The sequence below is a fragment of the Ursus maritimus genome, unplaced genomic scaffold, assembly GCF_017311325.1.
Source record: "Ursus maritimus isolate PB19 unplaced genomic scaffold, ASM1731132v1 scaffold_34, whole genome shotgun sequence".
Classification (NCBI taxonomy): Eukaryota; Metazoa; Chordata; class Mammalia; order Carnivora; family Ursidae; genus Ursus; species Ursus maritimus.
Genome location: NW_024426008.1, coordinates 9,438,174 through 9,463,637, shown reverse-complemented (window position 1 = coordinate 9,463,637; position 25,464 = coordinate 9,438,174). Strand labels below are relative to the sequence as shown.

Below are 25,464 nucleotides of genomic sequence, written 5' to 3'. Positions count from 1 at the left end.
TCCCGGGATGCTCCGCGGTCCCTCCACGGACGGTTGTGAATATGTATCAGAATGTTAATGATTAGCTGCTGCTAAATTTGGTCAAAGAAGTCACCTACACAGAGCGTGTTGTTAGAGCTGTTCTGAGCGGGTGTTTGGGCTGTTGGCTGCTTTCTTCCCCCTCTCTCACACACTTGTATATTATTTTGAGGTGGTGTTCGCAGAGTTTGAAAGGAGAGAGAATTAAAAAAAAAAAGCCGCAAGCGTTTCACTCTCTTTTATTTTTATAATCCCCTTCAATTTGGGGTTAAAAAAAAGACAAGAAAACAGGAAGGAAGAAAAATAAGGAAATGAGATGTGGTAAAAGAAGCTAAAAGGTGCCTTTTAAAAGATCGTTGCTGTGAAGTGAAAAAATCTCCAGAGAAACCAAAAAGCACCGCCGAGACCTCTTCCGAACCAAAGGAGTTTGTGTTTGCTTTTAGGAAAGAAGAGAGAGATCATTCATTCGGAGGAATAACAACCAATTAAAAGACAAATAAAAAAAAAAGTTTGGAGTGGGACGAGCGAGCGAGCGGGCGGGCGGCGCTGCCGGCGGGCGCTGGTGCGCGGAGCTCGCACTTTCCCGGCCCGGGGGAGCGGCGCGGCCGCGGCGCTGGGCTCGGCGGGCGCGCCTCGGCGGAGCGAACGTCGGAGCGTTGCCGCGGGAGACGCGCGCCGGACAATGCCCGCGGCGGGCCAGTGACGCCCGCGAGGAATGCCGAGCGGCCCGGCCGCCCGCACCCAGCCGCCACCGCCGCCGCCGCGCGTTCCTGCCGCCCGCGTCACGCGAGACCCGGCGGGGGCCGGGACCGCCCGAGCCGCCCCTCGGACCCGGCCGGCCGCCTCCGCCGCCACCTCCTCCACCTCCTCCTCGGGGCCATTAAAGCCAATGAGCCGCGCGCCTCTGCCCAGCGCAGCCAACTAAATCGGTTTGGATGATTCGCGACCTGAGCAAGATGTACCCGCAGACCAGACACCCGGTGAGTGCGGGCGGCGGGGCTCGAGCTCGCGGAGCGCGGGGGAATTCCCCGCGTCGCCCCCTGCGCGCTGAGTTGTGTCTGGGGCCGGAGGGGCGGGGAGGGCGCCCCGCGCCCCGCGCGGCCCGCTTGGGGAGCCGCCTGCCGTCACCCCCCCACCCCCCGGCGCGGTAGCACTCTCGGAGGGGGTGCGGAGAGGCAATTGAGTTGTAGCCATTTTCTTATTGTTGTCTTTGAAGCCCCTGGAAGCCGCGCCGAGCGGTTTGCCGTCCCCGCGCCGCGATTCCTCGAGGGGGGGGCGGCGAGCGATGGAGGAGGCGCGACTCCGCGCCGGGGCGGGGAGGGCGCCCTCGGCGGCGGCGCGGCTGGTCCGGCTGAGGCTCGGGAGTGCGGGGCGCCGGCCCCTAGCGCCGCGGGCCCCGGGGACGCGAGAGCGAGCCCGCCTGCCGGCCGCGGAGGGTGGCGGGCGCGTCCCCCCTCCCCCGACTTGACCGCGGCCAGACGCCATGGCGCGAGTCCCCCCGACGGGCCAGTTTCGATTCCGGGTGGGGAGGGAGTGGGCGCGGCGCGCCGGCCCCCGGGCGCCCGCGGTTGGCGGGGGAGCGGAGCGGGGTCTCGAACCCGCTGGGTCCGGGGCGGGCCAGAGGACGCGGGGGCCCGGGGCCAAGCCGAAACCAGCCCCTGCCCGGCTGTGCGGCGAGGCGGGGGGGGGGGGCGCTAGATTAGAGTTTTAATCGCTCTTTGCTTGCCTGCGCGGTGACCCCCCCCCCCTCCGCTAGCGCCGCGTGGTATGTTTTCTCCATCTCCCTGCCTCGCCTGTGATGTGGGCTAATTAAATATTTTATTGTTGTTCTTTAGGCACCGCATCAGCCTGCTCAACCCTTTAAATTTACAATTTCCGAGTCCTGTGATCGGATTAAGGAAGAGTTTCAGTTTTTACAGGCTCAATACCACAGGTAACGATATTGACTTTAGCTGATCCTCCTGTTTGCTTAGCTCTTGTCTATCCCCCCCCATACACACACAAACACTCCCCCCCCTTTTTTTTTTGGCCGCCGCAAAGGTGATATTATCATTTTTACTTGTGGGCAGAAAGGGCAAGTCAAGGCCTCTTTTCCTTAGGCAGGTGTAAAGAAATTAAGCATTCTTCCCTTCTCCTGTAAATAAATAAAAAGGAGGCAGAACAATCGAAACTGAGGAGACTTGAAAAATGCTGAGGCCAAACTTTCGATATTGATTTATTGGGGCCAGGAGAATGGAAGGTTGGGAAGATTCTGGGGCCTTTTGACTTCCTTGGTTCTTTATTACTCTGGGCTTGATTCCGTCTCACTTTTTTCTGCCATTCCACTGAAATACCATGAGCTGAGAGCCCTGGGAAGTCGCAAGTGAGCGATTTCATTACTTTTATGCTGAAAAAATGTTTTCTTCTTAGAGGCGATCGTTAGGCTTAGAGTGCCTTTGAAGTATTTTTCTTTCGCTAGCTTTCTAATGACATGTAATTCTTATTTCTTGAATGCAAGAACCAAAACGAGCCACTGAACCCGATCCGCACTTTGCCCCTGGGTGGTGGTATTCAACTTGTCTCTGTTTTGGAGGGAACAAATAAGACATCATTCATAAGACATGCTTGATTCATATTTTCGTTAATTTCTTCGTGAAACATTAAAGAAAAAAAAAACTCCCTTGTGACATTTTGGGGGACTTAAATTTGTGCTTGGGTATGTGCACATTATTGACGTTTCTTTTCTTTTTCTTTCATTAAATGAATTTAGGGAATGTTCATTTCTGGATGCGGTTCTGGAATTAAATTGGCTAGAGGATTTTTTTCTTAAACAAAAACCCCACATTTGATCCTCATTGAAAGGGCAAGTCCAGGCTGGTTCCAGTCACCCCTTTCTCTCCCACCATCTCTCTTTCAGTAATGAGGATTCTGTTTAAGATAGTTGATTTGGCATTTTGTAGGTGATGATTTAGAGGAGGGAATGTCTATTTACATTTGAAGAACGTAAGTCAAGGTCTGCATTGTACTTAGATTTCATTATGTCTTGAACAGCCTGAAGCTGGAATGTGAGAAACTCGCCAGTGAGAAGACCGAGATGCAGCGGCATTATGTCATGGTAAGAAAACTGTGTCACAGATTCAAAGTGCCTATTAGTTTAGGATACCAAAGCAAGGATATGTTCAGATTGCTGGCAGCTGCAGGATAGAGCCCAGTCACAGCGTGCCAGTGCAGTTGAGGTTGTGGGAATGTGATCATTAGCAACCTGTAATTCCAGGATGTTATAACTTGCCTCTGACAACCAGCTTTGATTTGAATTTTCAAAAAGTTCAGCTGCGTGGGGTATAATCCTCTGTGCTTTGTTTTTATAGATTGAAAAAAACAAACCCCAAAAAACCTCATTTATGTTTTGTTGCGAGTCACAAGCAAAATGTTTTTGCGTTAGTGGTTTTCTTTGTTGTTTTATTGCTCTTGTTCCAAACAATCTTAACCAATTTTTCTGTATACAGTGAGAATTTTAAGGTTTCATTTCTTTTAGAGAAGGATGGATATCAAAAGACACCAGGCACCTTTTCAGATTTTTCCCGCTTTTTATGTTACGTGTGTGTGTGTGTGTGTGTGTATTTGCATGTGTTTCGTGTGTTTTCAATTTCTGTGGTGTTACATTGGTTTGAGGAGTGTCGTCTCCTGTATAACCGATTTGTCCTGCCAGAATTTCTGTAATGACTGTTACACTACACGTCCAAATAAAAAAATCGTATCTGCTTTTTCAGAAGTCTTACCAAGCATGTTTTTATGCTTGTTCATAAATGCTCCAGAGTAACTCATTCATTTCCTATCAAGCCTTTTTCCTTTGAATGTATGAACATGAGCAGTATACTAAAAATGAGAAACAGAACTCTGAAGCAGCATCACCTTTCTGAACAGTTCTTTCAAAGCGTCAGCATTTGTATGAGACACTTGCCATTAACTTGCCCGCTGTGCCTAGGAATTAGAGTCCATATGGTACTAAATTTTCATCAGATCTTTTTGATTCATCTGCTTGTGATGTATAAAGACCACTGGAGATGTTAAGAATGCTATGTGTGAGCTTGATTTTCTCCGTTTTGTGAGTTACTCTCTTAGAGTCTGTGTCTTAGGGTGGCTGCTAGTTTAAGTTAAGTGTTCCTTCTTAGCATAGGTATTGTGGATATTTTGCTTTAGGTGAGGCTTTTATGTTTGTTTTAAACATACTTGGGGCATTTGGAACAAACTAGGGAGACTAATGAAAGGCACGAAATTAATTGCTTTCCCTTCTTTGACAGTATTATGAGATGTCCTATGGGTTGAATATAGAAATGCACAAGCAGGTAAGTTATTTCTTTATAACCATTTGAAATGACAGTAATACTCTGCACTTTAGAAAGAAAATTGTATGTTTTGCAATTTTATTCTGCATGTTTTTGTGCCTTCATGTATTTTAAAAGACTACTGAAGGGAATACTATCTTTTCAGGTGTGGTTCCCTGTCCTTTTTTGCATTTTATCCTGATTTTAATCATTTAAAAACGTGACTTCAAATGTCTGAATGCATATTAAATTTTGTGCACTTTCAAAAGCAGGATGCTAAATTTTAAAAAATGTCTTGTTTTTCTTTTGAAAGAGTTAATTTATGTATTTCGGGCATTGCAAACTTGTCTTAGGAGAGGGCTTTTCTTAGAAAATATTAAAAAGAGGAACTGTAAATTGTGTGGAACCTTCCTTGGCTTGGTGTGGAAGAATGGATACAGGGTGAGCGGGGAGGATCACAATGAAATCTGTGGAGCTACGAAAGAAATTGATGTAAAATAGTATCCTGGTACTGGTTCCCCGAGGCTACTTAGTTGGGTCTCAACCAGGAACTGTAACTGTACTTCCAAAATTTGCACAGAGTAAATTGAGCTTGATAGGAAGGTGTGATAAGGTTCAACACGGGGCCTTCACTTCTAGTAACTAGTTCAGCCAAAAAAGACAAAACAAAACAAAAATAATGATTAGTCAGAAAGTGTTGAGAGGTATGACTCAAACAGCCTTTTCTTTTCTTTCTTTTTTTTTTTCTTTAAGAAACTGAATAAAATGGTTTGGTTTAAATTTTCTACGTAGAAAAATAGTGTGTATGTAAAAAATATTGCTTGGCAATAATATTTTATTTTTAGTGATCTTCTAGTGAAAGTGCTTCAGGTTTGTCTCATCAGCTCTTTCAGAATAGGTGTGTATGTGTTTACCTGCTGGGAAAAGATGAGGGAAAACTTAATGCTTTTCATTTCTTATTCGTACTCGTGGTAGATATGATTATTTTCTAAGTTTAAAACATACAAAATGATCACATATTATTAGGCTTTTACTACTTATGGATCCCTTTCTGAATATACGTAATTACCACATACTTACAGATAGTAGATCTTTCAAAGATGACTGTTGGACAGTAAAAGCCATCTATGGATAAACAGTATTTGAACACAAAGTTGGGAAAAAATGAGCTGTCACTTATGCTGAGAATTTTTTATTTCAGATACTTTTTTTTTTTACTTCATAAGCTATTTAATTATGTAAATATTAACATTATAGTATAGTTTTCTGCACATTAAAATTAAGTTCTTATTTTGGCATCTTTGTCCTTTTTGTTTAGATTCGTAATGTAAATATCTCCTGCTTAAACAAAAATCCGTCAAGCCTATGTGTGGACTCCCCTTAGCTCTACCTTACAGGAATAAATTACATGAGAGAGATTGTTTGTTAATTATGCTCATCACGTGTCATTTTAGGTCTGGATCTTGTACATGTGTTTTTTTTGTTTTGTTTTTTGTCCTCACACCACCATCCAAGATTAATTAATGTCTTTTTCAAGATTGAGCCAGATGATTAATGTTCTTTTATTTCTCCTCCTGTATCTTATTTACCATAACACTTAGTTTCCAGATCTCTTTATACAATTCGCAGTTCTGAGAGGCACAGAGCTTGTATTTGATTGTATGCATTTCTTTGGGGGGGGGGTAGTGTGGGAGATCCCTTAATTTTACACATTTTATACCTCTGTAATTCTGTCATCCTCTTGTCCAGGTGGCCTCAAATGCCATCCATTTAAAATTGAGAATGGAGTACATTTTCCCTTTTTTTCCTCTTGCTTTTAAATTCAATCATATCAAGAATCCTGAGGGCAGTTTATCACATTATGAAATACAGACAGCCCTGCAAACCACCTACTTATTATATTTTCTTTCTTTTCCCCCCTTAAGCACAGAGGCATATCTGTCTTTATTTGTTTTCCTAGGCAGACAGCCTTGGTTCCTCTTGGCCTCTCTTCCAGATGCACTCGCTGGATACCCTCGTAATGGAAAGCAGCAATAATGCAGGGAAGTTGCCCTGCGGCATAATTGGGCCTAGTTCTCAAGATCGGGTTAGGCTTATTCACTTATTAGATTTGTGTCTCTGAAGGGTTCAAGAGTAGGAGTCCCCGGAGTCCTTGGAAGTACCCTAGTAATTGGTGGCCCTGATATTCGAAACCTTTGTGTATTTTTTGGTTAACGCTCCTGTTCTTCTTGGCTGCTGCCAGCCACAGAGTATTTATTTTTAGAGAAATTTTTCATTGGAACAGAAAATGATGGCTGTGATGGAGTCATGACTCTGTGACTTAGCAAATTGATAAAAGGATAAAAGCACAGAGCAGTGACAAAACAGGGTGGGGGGTCTGGTGTTATGGCCCCTCCCCTTTCTGTATGATGTTCATCGCCAGTCACCCTGTGTTGATTCTGATAGAGGACTATAGAGTGAAATCTATGGGGAATTTGTCATTCTGAAATGAAAGCTAATGTAATTAGTACCAATTAAAGTACATTTAGTAAATTGGATTTAATCTTAATTAAGCCTGCATAATGTTGCCAATTTTTAACAATTATGTTTGAGAACATAATTAATTTAAATTTTGGTAACTGAGTAAATAGCATTAGTCTGGTAGAATTAGTTGATTTTTTTTTTTTTTTTTTAAAGGGGAACTCGGTGACATGACATGGAGTTAGAGCATAAAATATGAATCTAATTTCTGGTACTCTTCAGTAGGATCGATAGAGCTGAGCAGAGGAAGCTGGAAAAAACCCCAGAAAAGTTAGAATGGACGGTTCTAGGCCATAACGTGAATTAATGCTTCACCACTGTCTTAAATTCCAACATGAACATGAAGATGACAAAGGGGACATGGTTAGAAATGACACGTTTTATTTTGATGTCTTCGTATTGGAATTTTTTTAAATGAAAGTACGTTGGCCTTTACTCCCTAAGGATTTCCCTAAGTGTGGGGTTTTTTGTGTTTTTTTTTTGTTGTTGTTGTTCTGGATGGAACAGTTGGCCCATGGTTTAGTTGTTACTTTTTTTGCTGATCGTTCCTCTTTATAAATACAGTGTGGCTTCTAAATGGGTCAGTGACCGTGGGCAGAACAGAGCGATGCATGCAGTTGATAACATTGCTAAACGCTGCTCGTTCCCATCCTTCACCTGTAATGCTGTAATTAAAGAAGACCTCCCTGATTTAATCTGACAGCAGCAGTTACCACTTTAAAAAGTGAATACTGGATGTAGATGAGGAACAGGAGGTATGTGAGTTCCACCTATAGGAACTCTGAATGGAGATGAATATACCACATTTTGAGAACGTCTCGTGACTTTCTCATAGGCAATATTCTGTAGCCTGAAGATCTTTTTTGCTTCTAAAAAAATTTAGCTTAGTATTTGAATTTTAGAATTAGAAACTTTGGGACGTCTATACCTAGAGCCTAAAAGAAGCGAATACTGCACATTTATATACACATGTCTGTGTGTGTGTGTGTGTGTATGTACATACACGTGTGCATATGTGTGTGTAGATGTATAATTGTTATTGTTTTTTAGTCAAAGCAGGAAAACTCTCGTTTCACTCCAAGCCATGTAAATTTTATTATGAGACTTGGGCCACAACCATTTGAGTGCTGCTAAAATATTAATTGAATAGAAATGAAAGGGCCTTGCCAACTGATAGGATATCATAATCATAGCCTCTCTGGTCGATGGTAAATGATGATAAATGACATTAGGAACCTTTTAGCAAACTGTAATAACTACAAGGAGGGAAGCAGTATGGATTTGCATTATATCTGATACCCTCTAGTACCAAGTGGATTGCCAATACTGCTTGTTTAGCATTTTCTAAGGGCAATAGGATATTGATTTCTGACTTACAAGGAACAGCTCTATTTTCACCATTGAAAAGTATTGCAGGTTGTTAAGAAGAAATTGACTTGAAGAGGCCGACTGCTGCCCATCATGGAGCAAATAAAGCAAAACTGCCGAAGCATGGTGGAGCGGCGAGCCGGGCCCTCAGCAATTTGTTGCTATTAATTTACCATGCTCGACAGCAAATCAATCGGCATCTACTTCATCTGCTGGAGAAAATGCTGTCCAGGGCAGATAAAAGGCTCGGCATGGTACAGAGAATAGACTGGATTGGCCAAAAGGAGGCTGCAGTTAATGTGTAAATAAGTGAAATCAAGGCCACTGTTGCAGAGGAAGCCGTTGTTAATTAGGTTGGTGCTTTTTAGCGAACTCTTTTAGAAAGTAGCCTAGGATTTGAAGAGTAAAAACAGATTTATTGAGGTTGAAGTAATAGATGACTGGCATGACATTCCAGCCTTGAGTGGACTTGATTCGAGGGTGCAGTAAATTTATTTGGGGACAGTGCTTGCAATGGAAGTCCATTTGTTTAAAGTTCCGTTTCGACCAGATTTCCCATAAGAAAACTTATTTTTTAAAAAAAATATTACTAGTTTCTTGCACGTCTCCTGTCTGAGACTAAAGGTGCTTGGATTTGGAGGATTCGGTGCAGGAGTAGGTGTTTGAGAATGTCTGTTGTATTCTCACACAGTGACTAATTATTTTTCTCAGAAATGGATGATTGAACTCTTGTATGGCAATGAAAGTGAACGATTACCGAAGGTGGGATGTTCTAGCTGAAAGGAATAAACCAATGAACATTTTACTGACAGGATTTTCTTTTGCTGTATAAACATTAGGGAATAGTCTAGAGGGTGAGGAACAGGGGGTGGACACTACTGCACTGGAAAATCTCAAAGAGATTACAATTGAAATTTTGATGACTGTGCGAAAACCCTCCGGATACAAGTAAGAGCACGTGCTTGGGTGGGAGAGGGGCTTCTTGGGCTTTCGTGTGTGTTTTTCATTGAGGCTTAAAGCCACCTCTTCTAATTTAGGGTTACTTAGTCTTCAGTAATACTTCACAATTCATATTAACCAAATGGAGGTTATTGGTGGTGGTTTTTTACCTCTGGCCTGTCTGATCTGGACATTTTGGGGTAGGGACCCAGCTTCAGTCCTATTTAGCAAATCTAGATATATATAGATTTTAAGTTTTATTTTTCCCAAAACTCTGAGAGGATCCAGCATTAGGACAGTTGATAGCAAGTTGGCAGTGCCTTGGGCAGGAGTGAGCAGTGAGCTGTCATTTTACTTGTCACAGGGCTTTCAAAAGAAGCAGATCTGTGAGGAGGAGATTTAACCTGTCAGGGTATGTGCATAATTAGGAGTGTTTTCTGGATGGCGTGGGTTTCCCCTTTTTTCTCTTCTCACATGTCGAATTCTGAATTTTCTCTTTTTTGAGGTCTCACAGAGTATCTGAAGATTGTTCACCTAAAGCAGTGATTGTTGAGTGGAATTGGAAATTCCTTTCAGTGGAAGTGAATGTTATTATATACCGGGCATGTGCTTACCACTTGTCTGGGCACACTGCCAGATTCTTTAATTCTCACAATGATCCTAAGAAAGGGATTAGGTCCAATCAAAGGGTGATTAAGCAGGATCCGATCTGCACAAGGTGATATAGTTATTAGGTGGTGGATTCAGGACTTCAGATGAATTTACCTGGGAGGATGTCTCTTGGGAGATAGGTCTGCCCTGGGTTGGAGATTCAGGCCCCAGTTCGTTGCAGGAATGGATCACCCTTGGGAGGCTGGGATAGGCCTGGGGATCGTCCTTAAGTCACTGAACTTGGGGCTCGTACCTGGAGTGTCCTTCAGGCTGCTTTCAGTGGGTGACAGGGTGAGGGTCGCTTTTGCACGGAGTCTCCCACAGGTGGGGCGAAGACAGCTGCCTGCTTATCACGGCTGAGTTTGCTGCCTCCCCGGGCAACCTATTTCTCATTTGTTTACAAACTTGCTCTTCCATTTAACTTTTATCTTTTCCTCGTGGCTTCTAAAACTCTGCCTGAAGACAAGGGGCTGTTTGTTAATCACCATCTTGTGGGTTTTTGAAGGGGAAAACAGGGAGGGGAAAACGTGATGTTTTGTGGCCTCTTTGTAGTTCAGAAAGAGATTCTTAGATGCAGGAAATCACACACAACTCAAACTTTTAAATGAAGGCAAATATTATGCTTTTGCTGCTCAAAGATTTTCTTTGCAGCTTTCAAACAAAGGGATATTTCCTTCTCACTGGCCCTTACTCCCTACTGGATACTGTTTTTATTTTATTTATTTTTTTCTGGGCAAAATTCTTTGTATCTTAAGTAGTAATGCCTTTGGGCTGGGTTGGACTACTTCGTGTGTTTACGTGCTGTTGCAGCCTCAGTGCAGTCGAGATATGGCTGGCAACAGCCATTTCTCTTACATTCCCCATTTCCCCTTTCCGCTCCTAGAATTTTACCTTTTTTTTTTTTCTTTCTGTATTATTGAATAGGTAAAGTGCATCGGGAATGAAATGTTTAAAATGTGCACTTAGGAGTTATTTGTGTGTGTGTATGTCTGCGTGTGTTTAATGAGGACATTTTTACTGCCTTTGATGTGACTGGGTAGTCTGGTTTGTCACTTCAGGACAGCAGTAATATATTTGCTGGTGACGGAGCCGAGTGAAGGGGATGTGATTTTTTAGAAGGTGCCTTCCCTTGATCCCCCTTCACACCTCCCCTTTTAAGAAACCCTAGCACTCCAGCAAGGGTGGCACATCCAGTGGTCTTGTGGCTCAGTCACCACTTTTGCGAGCGGGGCTGTTGGAGAAAAGCAGGAGACGGCATCTTGGGGGGGGGCAGCTGGGTGTTTGCACTGATAATGCCAGTTGTGAGGCTCAGGACTTGCCTCGTTCCGCGCTAAGTGTACTGCAAACAGAATTCATGAAATTAATATTGTTCTCCTCTAAGCGGCAAGGGCTTCAGGAGTCTGAGTTAAAAGCAAAAGTCAGGGTTGTTTTGACTTTTCCTTAGTAACAGCTGTCAGTGGTAGTTGCTGTATATCTGTAAAGAGGGATTTAGCCAGCATTCATCAACGCAGATCTCTATACCCTCTCTATTTTCGTTGGAACTGACCCAGTGTTTATGCCACGCTCTTGCTATTTCTCTACCACCGGGCCAGAACTTTCCTCAGAGCCTCATTGTGTAAGCCGTGCTCCAGCCAGTGTGGGAATGAAGGGCAAGGTGTGGCTCTTCCTAAGTGGATTGTCAGAGAAGCAGAAGAGAGATAGTCCCGGACGCCCCGTGGATGCTCCGTCTTCTGGTTCGTTGTGTCACTTCGTCATTATTTTTGAGGATTTTGCCCACCGGTACTTCAGGGTTTGTGTTGTGAAGGGAGCTGCTGCATTTCATGGAGAGAAAGGGCGGCTGCCGTCCTGGCACAGGACTGGGGCTCTGTCTGTAGCCGGCCGGCAGGTGCACCTCAGATCCCGGCGGTGGCCTGGCACTTGCAGCAGCGAGGGCAGCGAGAGGTGAAGGAAACGAAGAGGGGTATCCGCTTCCTGATTTCTTAGCAAGCTTATTCCACTTACTGTTGTTCTAATTAGGATACTCTGACTTTTGCACTATGTTTTCTGCTTCTCTAGGTTTGTGGATTATTTTGGTTAAGGAATTTGAAAATGTAAGGAAATACAAGGGAGAGAATAGTAATTGTAGAAATTAGGAGCACGAGTACCCTGTAACACCCTCTCTTTACAGAGAGCTTAAGGCCTTTTATATGTTCTCCTTAATCTTCCTGCTGTTCCTGTAAAGCAAGTAGCAAGCTTCGGATCCATGTATTTATTTAAATAGCTCCTGTCAGTGGAGTACTCGACAGTTTGCCAAGCAGTGTCATTCCCCTGGCCTCCTTGAACAGATGACACTGAGGCTTAAGGGCTTAAGAGACTAGCCCGGTGTCACAGCACAGGAGGGGCAGCACGCGGGCGGGGAGCCTTGGGTTCACGCAGGTCGGTGAACATGCCCGAGGTCGCATGGCGAGAGTCACTGGCAGAAAAGGAAGTAGGCTTCTCGACTTCCCTTCCAGGGCTCCCTTCCCTGACCATGCTGTTTCCAGACAGCAAACAGCGTGCTTGTTCCTGTGATGTTCTTGGCGGTGTGCCACGTGAGGAGCTTGGGGATGCTGTTGGCAGTCCAGGGGGTGTTACAGTGTTCTCCTGAGCTAGAGATCTGACCTGGGTGTTTGTGTGAGTCCAGAGCCTTCCTCTTTTCCTCTCTACCCTTCCAGTACTTGGGCCCTGCCCAAAGGGAGGCTTAGGATCCACAAACGAAAGTCTGCAGCCTAGATCCACTTTTAGCAAAGTGCTTAATAAAACTGGCTTTTTCTGCATTCCTAGAGCATGTTCTGCAAACGCTGTACTAGATACAACCTTGTGTCTTGCCAGTCTCCCCGCCCCACTAGAAGGTAAGCTTAATGGGAATAGGGGTGTCTATTCTGTGGGGTCCCTGGTACTGAGAACTGGGCCCGGCACACAGAAGGTGCCCATGAAATCCCTGGTGAGGAGGGAATACTCACAGTCCGATGGAGCTCCAGCCAAGAGTGTGTGTGATTTCATATTTTTCAGGGCTAATATTTAGGTTGCAGGATAATAGAAATGGAGTTTCCAAGCCTAGTTAGGCCTGTGGTGCCTGCTTGTTAAGTTTGTGGAAAAAATGACAGATTTGGAAAGGGAAGTGAGAGTGACCGAGCTTGGTGTGCCTTTCGGGAGCGAGTGAGGATAAAGTAGCATATATAGATTCGAGCATGTGGAATCTGCCTTTCTAATGATGAAGACACGAATGCGTCCCAACTGAATTTAAAATTCAGTTTGAACATCACTATGTCACTAGTCAGTGTTTATCTGAAGAATTCTTTTACTATTAATAAGTCTGCGCACATGTGGTTTGAATGAGTGTGGCGAGAGCCTGATCTTAACACACTGTCGTGTGCTCAGCTGACTACCCTCCAGAGCAGTAAAAAGGCAAGTGTCTCGTGCTTTTCAAGGGACAAGGAACTTTAAAGAGATGTTAGTTTTTTAGTTAGTGGAGATGGTATAGTGTTATCGAAAGAGTAATAATCATAGCAGTGATTTTAGAGAGCTTATCGTGAGGGGACTATTTCACTTAATCTCACAATAACCTTACGAGATTATAGTGTATTATTATTTCCATTTTCTCTATGAGGAGGGGGCTGAGATACAGAAATTAAATAACTTTGTGAAATAGGTCCTGGGTGTGACTCTGTATTTAGATCACTGGTATAATGGATATTCCTGCCATATTCCAAGTGCTGTGTTCGGGATACTCTACTACCAACATATACCCTCCTCTCTCCCCCCGAATACTTGACTGGGTCCCGGGATTCAGATCCTCGTTCTGGCCCTGCCGGTGACCAGCTGTGTGATACTGCTGAGTACCTTAACTTCTCAGGGCTATACTTTTCTCAGCTTCGATGAGAGTGTAAATGAACATCCAGATCCCTGTTAGCTCCTTTGGTCTAAAATGACCCTTTGGTTTGGGTTTGTTATTTTCTGTGACCCACTGACTAGAAATTGAGACTTATCGTCGCTTTTTTTTAGTCTTAGAAAGTCTTTTTAAAGAACTCTTCTCAGAGGTTGCTTGCTTGCTTGTTTGCTTTCAGTCCAAAAGTAACCTAATGAAGCTGGGAGTAGAAATGGGTATTTAAGTTTATGTAGTACTTTATATTTTACAAGGTGCTTTCTCATCCATTATTTAAGTCACGATAATGTTGCTAAAGCATTTTTCCTATCTTATGGATGAATAAAATGAGATGCAGATGTTAAATGATTAAGTCCCACAGTTAATTAGTGGATGGTTCAGAATGCACTAATTTATATAATATTACTGTTACAGGTAATATAAATATATGTGATATAATACCAGTGTTTCTTTAAAGTGATCTGTTTTTATACCTTTACTTTGGCTTATATGTTAGAAAACTTAATAATACAACTTGTGAGATGTATAATTTATATTGGGATCCAGGAATTTTCTACCAGTGTGTTAGGGGCTATGTAGTAGTTTGTCATCTGTTATGGAATTAACTCCTGGGATTAGTTACCCTTCCAGTATCCATAGTAGGTGTCAGTTTCTTTAACTGAGGTTTACCTCAGGACACTCAGGGTGGAAGGCATGTCTGTAGACTAGCTTACGACAAGCTTGAGATCTTGAGTCACTTGGGTTTCATGCATTGTCCCATCAGGATTCTTTTATTTGGGGGAGGGTTTGCACTTCTCAGCTTGGTTTATGGTAAGTTAGTCATAAGCAAATAAAAGAAGGGGACAGTATTTAATCTTGGCCGTTTTGAGTTGGTGAATTGAGGACATATTAGAGATCAGTTTCCTTTACTAAGGATAAGCTCTGAAAAGGAAGAATGTGTTTTGTTACTTCTGCATCCCTAGCCCCTAAAACAGTTTCTGGAACATAGTAGAAGAAATGAATGCTGGAATAACTAAAGGAAGGGTATCATCTTTCCATTTCATCGCCTTTCTCATATGTGAGTGCCAACCATCTATGTATAAGCTTTGTCTCCGAGCTCTTAGGGAGGACTCTCGGCTTTGTGACAAGCAAAAAAGGCCTAAATAGGCAATGAGGGGTTAGGTGTTCTCTTTGCAGTTCTGCCATAGGTCCTTGAGCTGGCGATGGGCTATTTTAAAATTTAGGATGGGATTCATTTCCAGATGATGATTTATTTCTCAGCTATCTTTTAGCTCTAACATCATATGATTTAAAAATCACCAGCATTAGCAAAAAAGTTCATTTTTAATTTCATTGCTTGACACTAGAGACATGCCATTTAAGTTAAGGTTTAGAATCAATGTTACGTAAGAGGAAATTATGTATGTATATAGAAGAACCCGACTGTGAGCTGTATGAGGCTATTGGAGACACCCAAAAAAATCCTCATGTTGCCAGTGATTTACAGCCTGGAACCACGTGCTCTGTTGCTTCTTCCATAGCTAGGTCACATCTTATGAGTCCCTCTCTAGGCTAAGAGCTCATCGGTGACTAGGTGGAGTTACAGATTTTCCATGTGTGTCTGGCAAGTTTTAATGATAATAATAAGTTATTATTAGTAAGTTATTTTCACCTGTGTACCAGGTGATGCAGTAAGTGCTTTGGATGTATTAATTTGTTTAATGGGTAACTCTTGAGGAAGGGATCTGGTTGTCCTCATTGTGTATGAGGAAACTAACATCAAGGGCAGCTAAGAAATTTTGCCAGCGTTCTATAGTAAGTAGCAGAGTGGGGTTTTAAGCCCGGGCGGTCTGACTTTGGAGTCCATGTTCTTGAACCAGGGGCGATACCTGCCTCCTAAGTGACCATTTTAATACGGTCAGCTTTTTTTGTTTCGTTCTTATTTTTAAAATGTCCCTAGGTACTAGTCTGCTGCTGTGTTCTTAAGTGTTACAGATAATAGCGGGGCCCTTTTGGGTATGTATTTGTATCAGAAAAGTGCCTTTTGAGTTCTCAGATCAGCGAGTTCTTTGCCCCCAGTCCTTGTTGCGACGTGTGGTGTTGAGGTGGAGTCTTACTAACCGAAGCCACGGTTTCTGCCAGCTGCCATCCCTTTCCACGGGCAGTCTGGCTCTGGCTCTGCCTCCCTTCCGTGGAAATCCAGTGCTGGCTCTACACTTCACCCATATGCAGTGGAAGGAATACTTTTTTTTTTTTTCTATTCTTTAACAAGGAATACCTGTGGTCTCCAGATTCTGATCTACAAAACAATTCCCTTTTTTTTTGTTTTTGTTTTCGTTTGCTTCAGGACTTTTTACTAGTGTAACTTGAGTAGAAATATGGATTGGGGGTAGTTTTTCAGCCAAGGCTACAGGGCCATGCACAAGACCATGAATTAATTGGTTTAATGACTCGAGTTGAAGAGAAAAATAATACATTTTTTTTTTTTTTTTATGAACAAGCGCACTGGGTTAGCGAACCCATCGGTTCATCTTTATTGCAGATTTTATTGCTGGCTCCTGGGCTCATGACCACAGGCTTATGGATATTTTTGTACTTCTGATTCTAGAAATCTCTAGAACAGGCACAGTACCTTTTATAACCACATGGGAGTGTCCAGAGAACTAAAAAACTGCCTGCTTAGGGGTAAGAATGGGATGGGGGTCCTTGGCTGGGTTTTAAATGATCCACATGGTCCTTGAACTTTGCAGAATTGTAGGCCCGTTTCTGTGGGAGAAGAGTCCATGAGCACTCAGTGATCCAGTGAGGGAACTAGGACCCAAATGAGAGTTTGAGAACTCCTTCTAGAGCAGTGGTCTCAAACTGGGGCAATTCTTTTCTCCCAAGGACTGCTTTGGCAGTGTCTGCAGGTCTGTCTGGTTGTCACGGCTTAGAGGTGCTGCTGGCGTGGAATGTGTAGAGGCCAAGAGTCAACCTTACCTGGCTTCTCTAGTTAATGCGGTCAGTTTGAGAAAACGTGTCATGTCATGCTCGTCTCTTTAGGTTTTCTTGTGATGATAAGCAGAGTAGGGTTGGTGGTAGTGGGTTTTCAAGCTCTGAATGGGGATGTTACATGGTCTCCTGTATCACTTCTTCCTTTCTTCCCTCCCTCCCTCCCTCTCACCTTCCTTCCTTCCTTCCTTGCTTCCTTCCTTCCTTCCTTTCTGAAGGGAGATTTTTTTCTTTGAAACTATTGGATTAGTGGAAGTTTCTTGGCCTTAAGTGAGGCCTTTGTCCTGGCTACCCATTGAGCGTCCCAGAATTAGTCTTAGTCCTCTTGTAGAGAACAGTTGGTCCTTCATCAGCTTTCGTTTGCCCCTGCTGAACATAGTTGGTCATTTCAGCCATTCGCTTAGACCCTCGTCTGGTTAGTACCAAGAGGTATCTGATAGACCAGACCACTTGAGATCTGGACATGACACCTCGGCCTGGTCTGCCCCGCTTGAGGGATCAGGGCAGTTTTGCTGTAAAACAGTCCTTTTGTCTTTTCACTTGGTCTCTTGCTGAGGTCAGAGGGCATTGTGCTTGTCGTTGTCTAGTCCTGGTCACGTTGTAATAAAATGGAACCCTGAGTTTTCTCAGTAGCCTGTGGGTCAAGAATATGGGTTTATTTTATCTTTGAATGCATGGGCACTGATCCATAAACCTAAGTTTTACTTGGACTTGCTTTCCCCCCCTCTATATTCCATTGAGCTGTACTATGAATGTGGGTGACTATTTTAAAGGCTTTTGATTTTTTGGGACATAGAATTGTTTTGGAGTGTGGCTTATTACCTCTAAGTACATCTATGTTGGTTAACCTCAAAAAATATTACAGTTAACCTAAAGTGGCCAATAAAAAACATGGTGGCAATTCCACAGTTACTTGCTTGAATATTTTTTGGCTGACTTGGGGAGGACAGAATGCTTGTTTGGGCTTCTTAATGGAGAAATTGTGTCCTGCAAAATTCCAGAATGCCCTTCTTAAGCTTTCACCTTTATGGCAGTTCCAGGAATGTGGAGGTGACAGTTTGGCAGCTTTGCCTCCTTGTGAGTCTTTCCTTACATTTATGAGGTGGCAGATTTAGGAGAGGCTGGGTCAGGCATAGTACATTTATGTACAGAAACCGGGCTTTTTAATATGGCTACTTGTTTCCAAATGCTTGATGTGGTTGGCCGAGGAAGATGGCTCAGAGTTTGGACCTATTTTAACCAGATCTAAGCAAAGCTGATAGGATTTGCTTAAAATCTGAACAAGAATTCAGGATATTTTGCATCAATTTTGGATGCATATAGAAAAAGTTATGGTAAGATTTTTGTTGCATTTGGGCCGTCAGATGGTATTCATGCTTAGATTTATACATCCCACATTTTTCCTTGATTCGGGAATATCTTAGAGGTATTGGCAGGTTCAGTTCCAGACCATCAAAATAAAGCAAATATTGCAGTAAGCCAAGTCAGATGAATTTTTGGGTTTCCCAGTGCATATAAAAATTATGTTTACACTATACTGTAGTCTATTAAAGTGTGCAGTAGCATTATGTCTTTAAAAAACAACACATATACATTAAAAAACCTCTTGCTGAAAAATGCTAGCCATCATCTGAGCTTTCAGCGAGTTGTAATCACTGATCATAGATCACCATAAGAAATAGAATAATAATGAAAAAGCGTGAAATATTGAGAGAATTACCAAAACGTGACACAGAGACGTAAAACAAGTAAATGCTGTTGGAAAAATGGCACCGATAGATTTTCTTGATGTTGGATTGCCACAGACTTTAGACTCCTAAAAAATGCAGGATCTGTGACACAGTGAAGTGAAGTACAGTAAAACAAGGTAGGCCTGTATGTGATTTTCCAGTTTGGGGGCGTGCTTTTGCCACATTTGTTTGTTGGAGGCTCATCCCAAAACTAACAATCTTAGATGGAAATATTTAGCTTCTCAAATGGAAATGTCTAGAACTGGACCTACAGAGGTCAAGAAGATCATAACCTAAAGACTTAAACCTGAAGAACTTAATCCTCCTGGGGTTGTTTTAGTCTTCCTACACTGAGTTACTTGGTTAAGAGGAGGTAGTGCTGGAGACCTCAGATGGAAGCCAAAGGCCCAAGATGGCTTCGAACTGATCTTTAACCAAATGCTCATTGATCTCACATTACCTATAGGGCATACTTGGAGGTCTAGGGAGTTAGAAAAGGTGATGGGCTTGCCTCTGTGGAGATTCTAGTCTTGTTATGGCATTTGTACCAACGTGAACAAAACAAGGCAGTGTGTGTGGATAGACAGAAGAGAGGAAGTCAGGAGTGATTAAGGATGCATCTATCCTGAGATAGATGCCCAGGCATTTAAGTGGGACCTCAGAGGAAGGGGTCACTTAGGAAGAAAGGAGAGGGGATGATTCCAGGTGGAAGCCATGTAGATGGGAAAGGGCTGTGTATATTCAGGCTCTGGTTAGTGTTTCCGGCTTGGTTGGGATAGGGGAAAGAATGGTTGAGAAGGCAGGTTTGGGATTCGTTTATAGAAGGCGTGGATGCTAGTATAGTATGTGGGTTATCGAAGGGAGGGTCAGAAGAAGATTAATTAGACGGTAGGGCAAGGACACGTCTGTTTTGCGAATTGCCTTAGTCTCAGCAGGTAGCGTGGGTCCTGATAGCAGATGTGGAGTGAATGCTGGCTGAAATGATTTGAGTGGAGAGGGACAGGACTGGAGAGGGACAGGGTTGAGGAGGGATGTGGGACTCGCAAGGAGGAACCCAAGTGACCCAGCAGTTCATTGGATGAGGGGTGTGTAAATGCATAGGAGAGAGTTCGTAAGACATTGACCCCTGCAGCCTGGCAGAATCCTGGTGCCACGGATAGAAAAAGAAACGTTGGAAGGGGGGATTTGCTCTTGACTATGCTGGGTGCGAGGTATCTAGGGAGGAGAGGGAGTGACAGAAGGAAGAGGAGAAAAGAAAAGTGAGTGTGTTGCTTCTCTTTCCTTCATGCCTTTATATCCACATCTTTATCTCCTGCCAAATCTGTACTCCTGCCAAGAACCTCAAGGATTCTTTTACGTAAGACCTGTATTTGTGCCTTTATTCTATACCCAGGCCAGGATGGACTTTGCCAGGCAGCTCTTTGCGGACATTGGATTTAGGAACTTACCATTTTAAAGAAGGTGTGTGATCGTTGTGTTAGTGTATGGGAGAAAGTGTTTCTCTTCACCATTTTTGCTTGATTACTGCCATTACCTTTATATAGATATAATAGTGGGAGTTTGCAAATTATCTGATTTTTGACTTTTTCCTTTTTAAAGTTTTTTTTGTTAACATTAAAAATAGGTACAGAATCCTCTAAATTATTCATCAGCTATGGAAACTTTGCTCCATTCTTTTTTTTCTGTTTCTTTTTAATTTTTTTATCATTTGGCCAGTGACTGGATAGGTCAGTGATTCCATATCCTTTTTGGGTTGAGAAATTTTGTGTAAACATGCGTCTGAGTGTGTAATTGTTTTTGAGAAACTACTATATTTCAAAAGAAATAATTTTCCCCATTGTTCTTTATGTATGATCTAAATACTGAAATTAAAATGGATGCTTCAGTCAGTGCAAATTATATATGCGGTTAATTTTCTCCTTTTTTTTTTTTTCCTAATGTAGCGTATTCTATATTTTAAACTTTCCCCCCCCCTTTAGACACTTGTCTTAAAGTGCTGCAGTGGAGTGAAAACAGCAATGATAGTAAGGAAAGTTAAGTAAACATGAAATTAAAAAGGCCATAGAGTACATTTTGGTAAACCAAAATATTGCTTGGTGGCATAAAACCACAGATCCATTCCAAAAAAAAAAAAAAAAACATGCGGAAATGTGGTTTTGCTGTCTGTGATGCAGTCTGTTTTCAACTGTCAGAAACATACGTTGCTTTCTGGGGTATTTTTTTTTCAAGTCTGACCACAGCTTTTAATTTCCTTCACTCCACCCACACCTCCCACCACACCTCCACGTATCTAGTGCTAATTTATGGGTGATTTAAATGTAATGACATAATCATCAACCAGCAGAAAGGTCAGCAGTTGTGGCAAAAGTTTCATGTCTTAGATGTGCTCGGTGCCAATTCTGTGCTCTTGGGAACTTCTGTAATCAGAACACAGTGATCGTCCTTGTTTTTGGACTTCTCAATTTAAGTTAAATTGTGATCTTTAAAAGGTGGTTTTGAAGTGCTTTGTTTTTTTTTTGCTAAAGAGGTAATATATTCACATTAAAGAAATTTTAGAAAGAAAAAGAATCACCCATGATCCTTCCACTCTGAGCTAACTGCCGACCTAGGCAGAGGCTTAAGGCTGAAGCCTCACTGTCTCCACCAGTTGTGCTGTGGCTGTTGGAAAATTATGTCTGCCTACCCTTCATCGAAAGTACTGGTCAAAGTTCAAAGGGTAATACATAAAATAGACACGTGTATGTTTTATTTAAAAGTACAAAAGTACAAAAAGTATATGTATAGTAAAACGAAACCTTAGATCTTTAAAATTAATTTTGACTTATTGGTAACGTTTTTGTGGGCAACACAATCCTAAATATTTTTTTAGGAGCTGCTCCTAATTTAGCCAGTAACTCGCTATGGTCTTGGTAAATTATTTAACTTCCCTGAGTCTCAGTTCTTATGCGTAGCTAGAAAACGAAGGGATAGGACCGGATCAATATGTTTTATAAAATGCTGGCTCCCAGGCCCCAGAACCTGGGACTTGGGCATCAGCATTTTCCTACACGCTCCAGGGTGATTCTAATGTGCAGCAGGGTCGAGAACCAGTGAATTGAAGCAGTGCTTCTCAAACTTCAGTGTGCATACAAATCACGGGGGGTCCTGTTAAAATCACATTCTGTCCCAGAAGGGTTGGAGTGTGCCTGCTGTATGATGCCCCAGTGGTGCTGGTGCTGCTGGTCCACTGACCACGTGGCGAGTAGCAAGGAAGGAGCCATAAAATCTGTAAAATTTCTTCTGTTTCTTTGTCATTACTTATTTCCATGATATAGTTTATATAGTACATGGGGGAGGCCGTATGCTGCTTGAATGACACCCCCGATTTCGGATGTCAGGATTGATAGGTAGTGTGATGTCTGCATAACCTTTGCTTGATGAGATTCCAGACGTGCATCTCTGGAGAAGTTCAGCAAAGCGCAGTAGTTTTAATAGTACCTTGCTTCGGGTAGCCTGACTGCGTGCCGGCTGGTGGCTGGTGGGCTTGGTACGTTGTTACAGAGAAGGGGGGCACTTTGCAGTTGTCCCTCCTCTGCTCACGGAGACCCCACTGTAGCAGGTGCTTAACACGTTCAGATTCTGTCTCCTTTCTTCTCATCCCCCAGCGGCCACCTGCCCGTCTTGACCTCTAATTCCTGAGCAGTAGTTTACGTAAATGGGCAAAAAAAAAAAAAAAAAAAAAATTATGAAGGTAGTATGTTTTGTTTTAACTTGATTTCTCATGTGAGCACGTTCTCTGCAGAAAATTTATTAAACAAAACTCCCAGTTTTGAGGTGTATTTTGTTGTGGAAGAAGCACAAACATCCTGGAGCGGTAACATTGGCCATGCTCTTCTTTAAGCCTATCATTTGGAAATAAAAAAGGACTGTTCAAAATTGTAGTCCTCTTGCCTTGTTTGCTGTAGCGTGGCTCAGACTCGTAGGCAGCGGGCTCTGGCGGGAAGGCCCCGCTGAGGCCTGGGGTGTCTGCAGAAGCTGCCCTTAAGCAGTTAAGTGTAACTGCGGCCACTTAGCTTCTCCATGTAAACCAGGCAGGGATCAGAGAATGCTCCATTTATTAGGGCTGTCTTAGAGAATTTCGTTGCCTTGAAGGAATATACTTATCACCTCTTCTAAAGTCGCAGGCAGTAAGAAGTTGCAGTTTGCAGTGTGGGAGTGTTGCCGCAGAGTAGGGTTACTCGCTGTGGTCTGCGGACTGGAGCAGGTCTGCGAACAGTTTGCTCTAGGTGGGCGTTCGCAGTAAGGAGCTTCTCCCAGACTGTAAATCAACACACCGCTTTCTTCATGGCAAATGTCTTCTTCATTGTTAAAAAACAAAACCAAAGAACAACAACAACCCCACTTAGCTGAATTGAACAGTAGTTGATTTAATTCTGGCACAAGACCGTTGTCTCTTTGCTGATGGATAACAATTTGAGGATTGACTGCTTTTCAGGAGCACTGCTTTAGAATATGTAATCAGAGGGTTTATCAGGGTGGTTTTATTAGTTAAGAATAGACAAATAGAAGTGCATAAAATAAAGGAAGGTGTAACCTGAAAGAGAAAAAAGTAAACTTAGAGGCAAGTTAGGTTAAAGGTAAAATCAAGTTCAGGGGGGTGGGGACATGTGCAAAAGAGTAAGTTAAGTCAAGGCACGTGACACAGATTCACAAGCGGGAAGCTGTTAAGTCACTGCAGTTTGTGCGTTGGTTAACGCAAAGGTCGTTTAAATTCTTCTTGAGTACTTCCGAATTCTTACTTGTCTTCGAATTTTTGTTTTTCTTTTTCATCATCTATCTCTAATGGAAATAACACACTCCTATACATCTCATATAACTGTTTTCTGTAGTCTTCAATTACACGAAGCTTTGAAATTAAGCCTGAATTCCCCTCCACCTCTCCTCTCCCCCCAGCCTGCTATTCTTCACTCTTTACTACTATATTTAAAATTTACTGCATCCAGGACAAGTATCTGTTTACCAAGAAAAGAGGAAGAGAGATCCTTTGCCGGTAGCAAAACGTAAATACTGGAATGTCTTTTCTGGGTCATAGTGCAAGAAAGTGGAGAAACAGCAAATTTTCTGGGGCTGGGCTTGTGACCTCACTCCTCTTCCCAATCAATCGGGAGGCACTGTCCTCTGTTATCACTGTGCCAATGAGTCTGCCCCCCCCCCCCCCCCCCTTTAGATCCACAGCCCTTCCCTGGTGTAGTATAAATGAGTGAGGGATGCCTTCTTAATTGAGAGACAGGAGGAGCCTAAGCTTGAATCGATACCTAACAATACAGCTACTCAGTTTGTAGCACTGTCTCATCTCAGTTCTGCCTTAGAACAGAACTACTACCTTAAGGGATTTTATTCGTAAGTGTATCCTCATAAATATTTCTGCCAAGCAAATATGGGGCAGCTAGTATTCTTCCCATTTCATGGGTGTAGAAATGGAGTAGCACTGAGGGGTTTGCTTCAAGCCGTGGTTCAGCTGGACTAGTAATTAAAGTCAGCCTGGGATTCGGCACTCCGCACTTGTATCATTCACACGATCTGGTTGCTTTCCGGAATATCTCGTCATCTGAGTTCAGCTTTTTCCCTCTGCCTTACATAACTGCCCCCCACAGCACACCTTGAAACTAACGTTGTGACTTCCCTATCCTAACGATTGGTAGCATCATACCCAGGCTTTACATGGTAGAATCATGGATTTCCTTACTTCTTCTCATTTTCCAAGTCTTAGGGAGGTCACAACGTGCTGCTGGTTTCCCCTGTGCAGTGTGTCTCCTTTGCTTGTCCCCTCTGCCACCAAGCCTTGCATGGGCTTGGGGAGCACAGGGAACACTTTGGTATCTGTCCATATTAGGGCCCTTCTCCATTCCTGGAAATCCAGCCAGAATTCCCTTCATGGCTCTCTCCTCTTCTCTGCTCATTTTACTCTTTACCTTGGTGACCTTGTCCACTCTGCTTAATAGATGGATTCCAAATTTTTTCTACAGCCTGGATCTGTCTTCTGAGACTGTCGTATTAAGCAAGTCTTCATTTCCATTCAGTGTCTCAAAAGTACTTAAACTCTCAGTGTCACCAGATGACGTCATCCCCCACAAACCTGCTGTGGTCCAATGATCTCTATCTCAGGAAATGCCAGAACCATCCACCCAGTTTCCCAAGCCAGAAACCTGGAGGCAGGTGATGATTGCCTTTCCTCCTTGCTCATGAGCCACACCCAGTCAGTCATCTGGTCTCTTGGAATCTACTCCCACTTACTCCCGCATCTGTGTACGTCTCTCTCCTGCTGTCTGAGCATGGTGAATTACTTATCAGGTTTTCTTCGCTTTATCTTTAAAATGAGGACAGAGTAATTCTCTTAGAACTGTTCTGCACTGAAGTGAAATATGTGGTGCGGGGGAAACTCCGTGAACGTTAGGATGATACGATGCTCATGACCATGATTGGCTCATTTAGCCACCTTACCTATTTAAGATGACTTTCACCACGGTCCAGCCTGAGTGGAGATGATCCCAGTACCCTGGGCTGTTGCGGATCTGCTTCCTCAGCCTCATCTTGTGCCGCTACCGCCGCCTTTCCTTCCCTTGTCCTTTTTGTTGAATATGAATGTCCCACATTGGTGCAGCACGCTGATCTTTTTGGAATGTTCTTGCCCTTTTCCCTGCCCCTCTCTCCTTTGTCTGTAAGACTCACTTCACCCTCAGTTACTCAGGGAACCAGAGTCCTCTGTTAAGCATTTTTAAATACCATGCACTTTGTATTTTTTCAGTGTCTCTTTCATTTGCTAGATTATGGGCTCTGTAAATCCTGTCTTGTTCCGCTACTCTGTTTCTCAGACTATGACACAGTGCCTGGCAGGATAGTAGACCATCATCGGAAACCGTGGCAGTAGTATGGCTCACGTGTAGTTCTCTCCCGAAAGCCTCTGTGACGACTTCAGCCAGAAGGGGCTTCATCCACCCTCACCCTCATTTCTAGGGCTGTTCTGTGTACCACCTAGGCGCCACATGCTGTCTGTTACGGCGTTCAGAGTCCAGGTCACCTC

General features: G+C 43.3%; 1 protein-coding gene across 9 annotated transcripts in view; it reads left to right on the top strand.

Moving 5' to 3' along the window:
- Positions 1-849: 849 nt before the first annotated feature.
- The window catches only part of LOC103663284 (TLE family member 4, transcriptional corepressor), a 139,135-nt gene continuing 114,520 nt past the window's right edge, over positions 850-25,464 (top strand). For 5 of the 9 annotated variants that reach the window (XM_040620219.1, XM_040620218.1, XM_040620221.1 and 2 more), the window contains exons 1-4: positions 850-998; positions 1,854-1,951; positions 3,049-3,112; positions 4,299-4,343. In XM_040620219.1, coding sequence (XP_040476153.1) covers positions 954-998; positions 1,854-1,951; positions 3,049-3,112; positions 4,299-4,343 — 252 coding nt within the window. In that variant the 5' untranslated portion in view covers positions 850-953. Of the gene's footprint in view, positions 999-1,388; positions 1,541-1,853; positions 1,952-3,048; positions 3,113-4,298; positions 4,344-25,464 lie in introns of those variants that run through there. The other 4 variants (XM_040620220.1, XM_040620222.1, XM_040620217.1 and 1 more) reach the window with 1 other exon arrangement.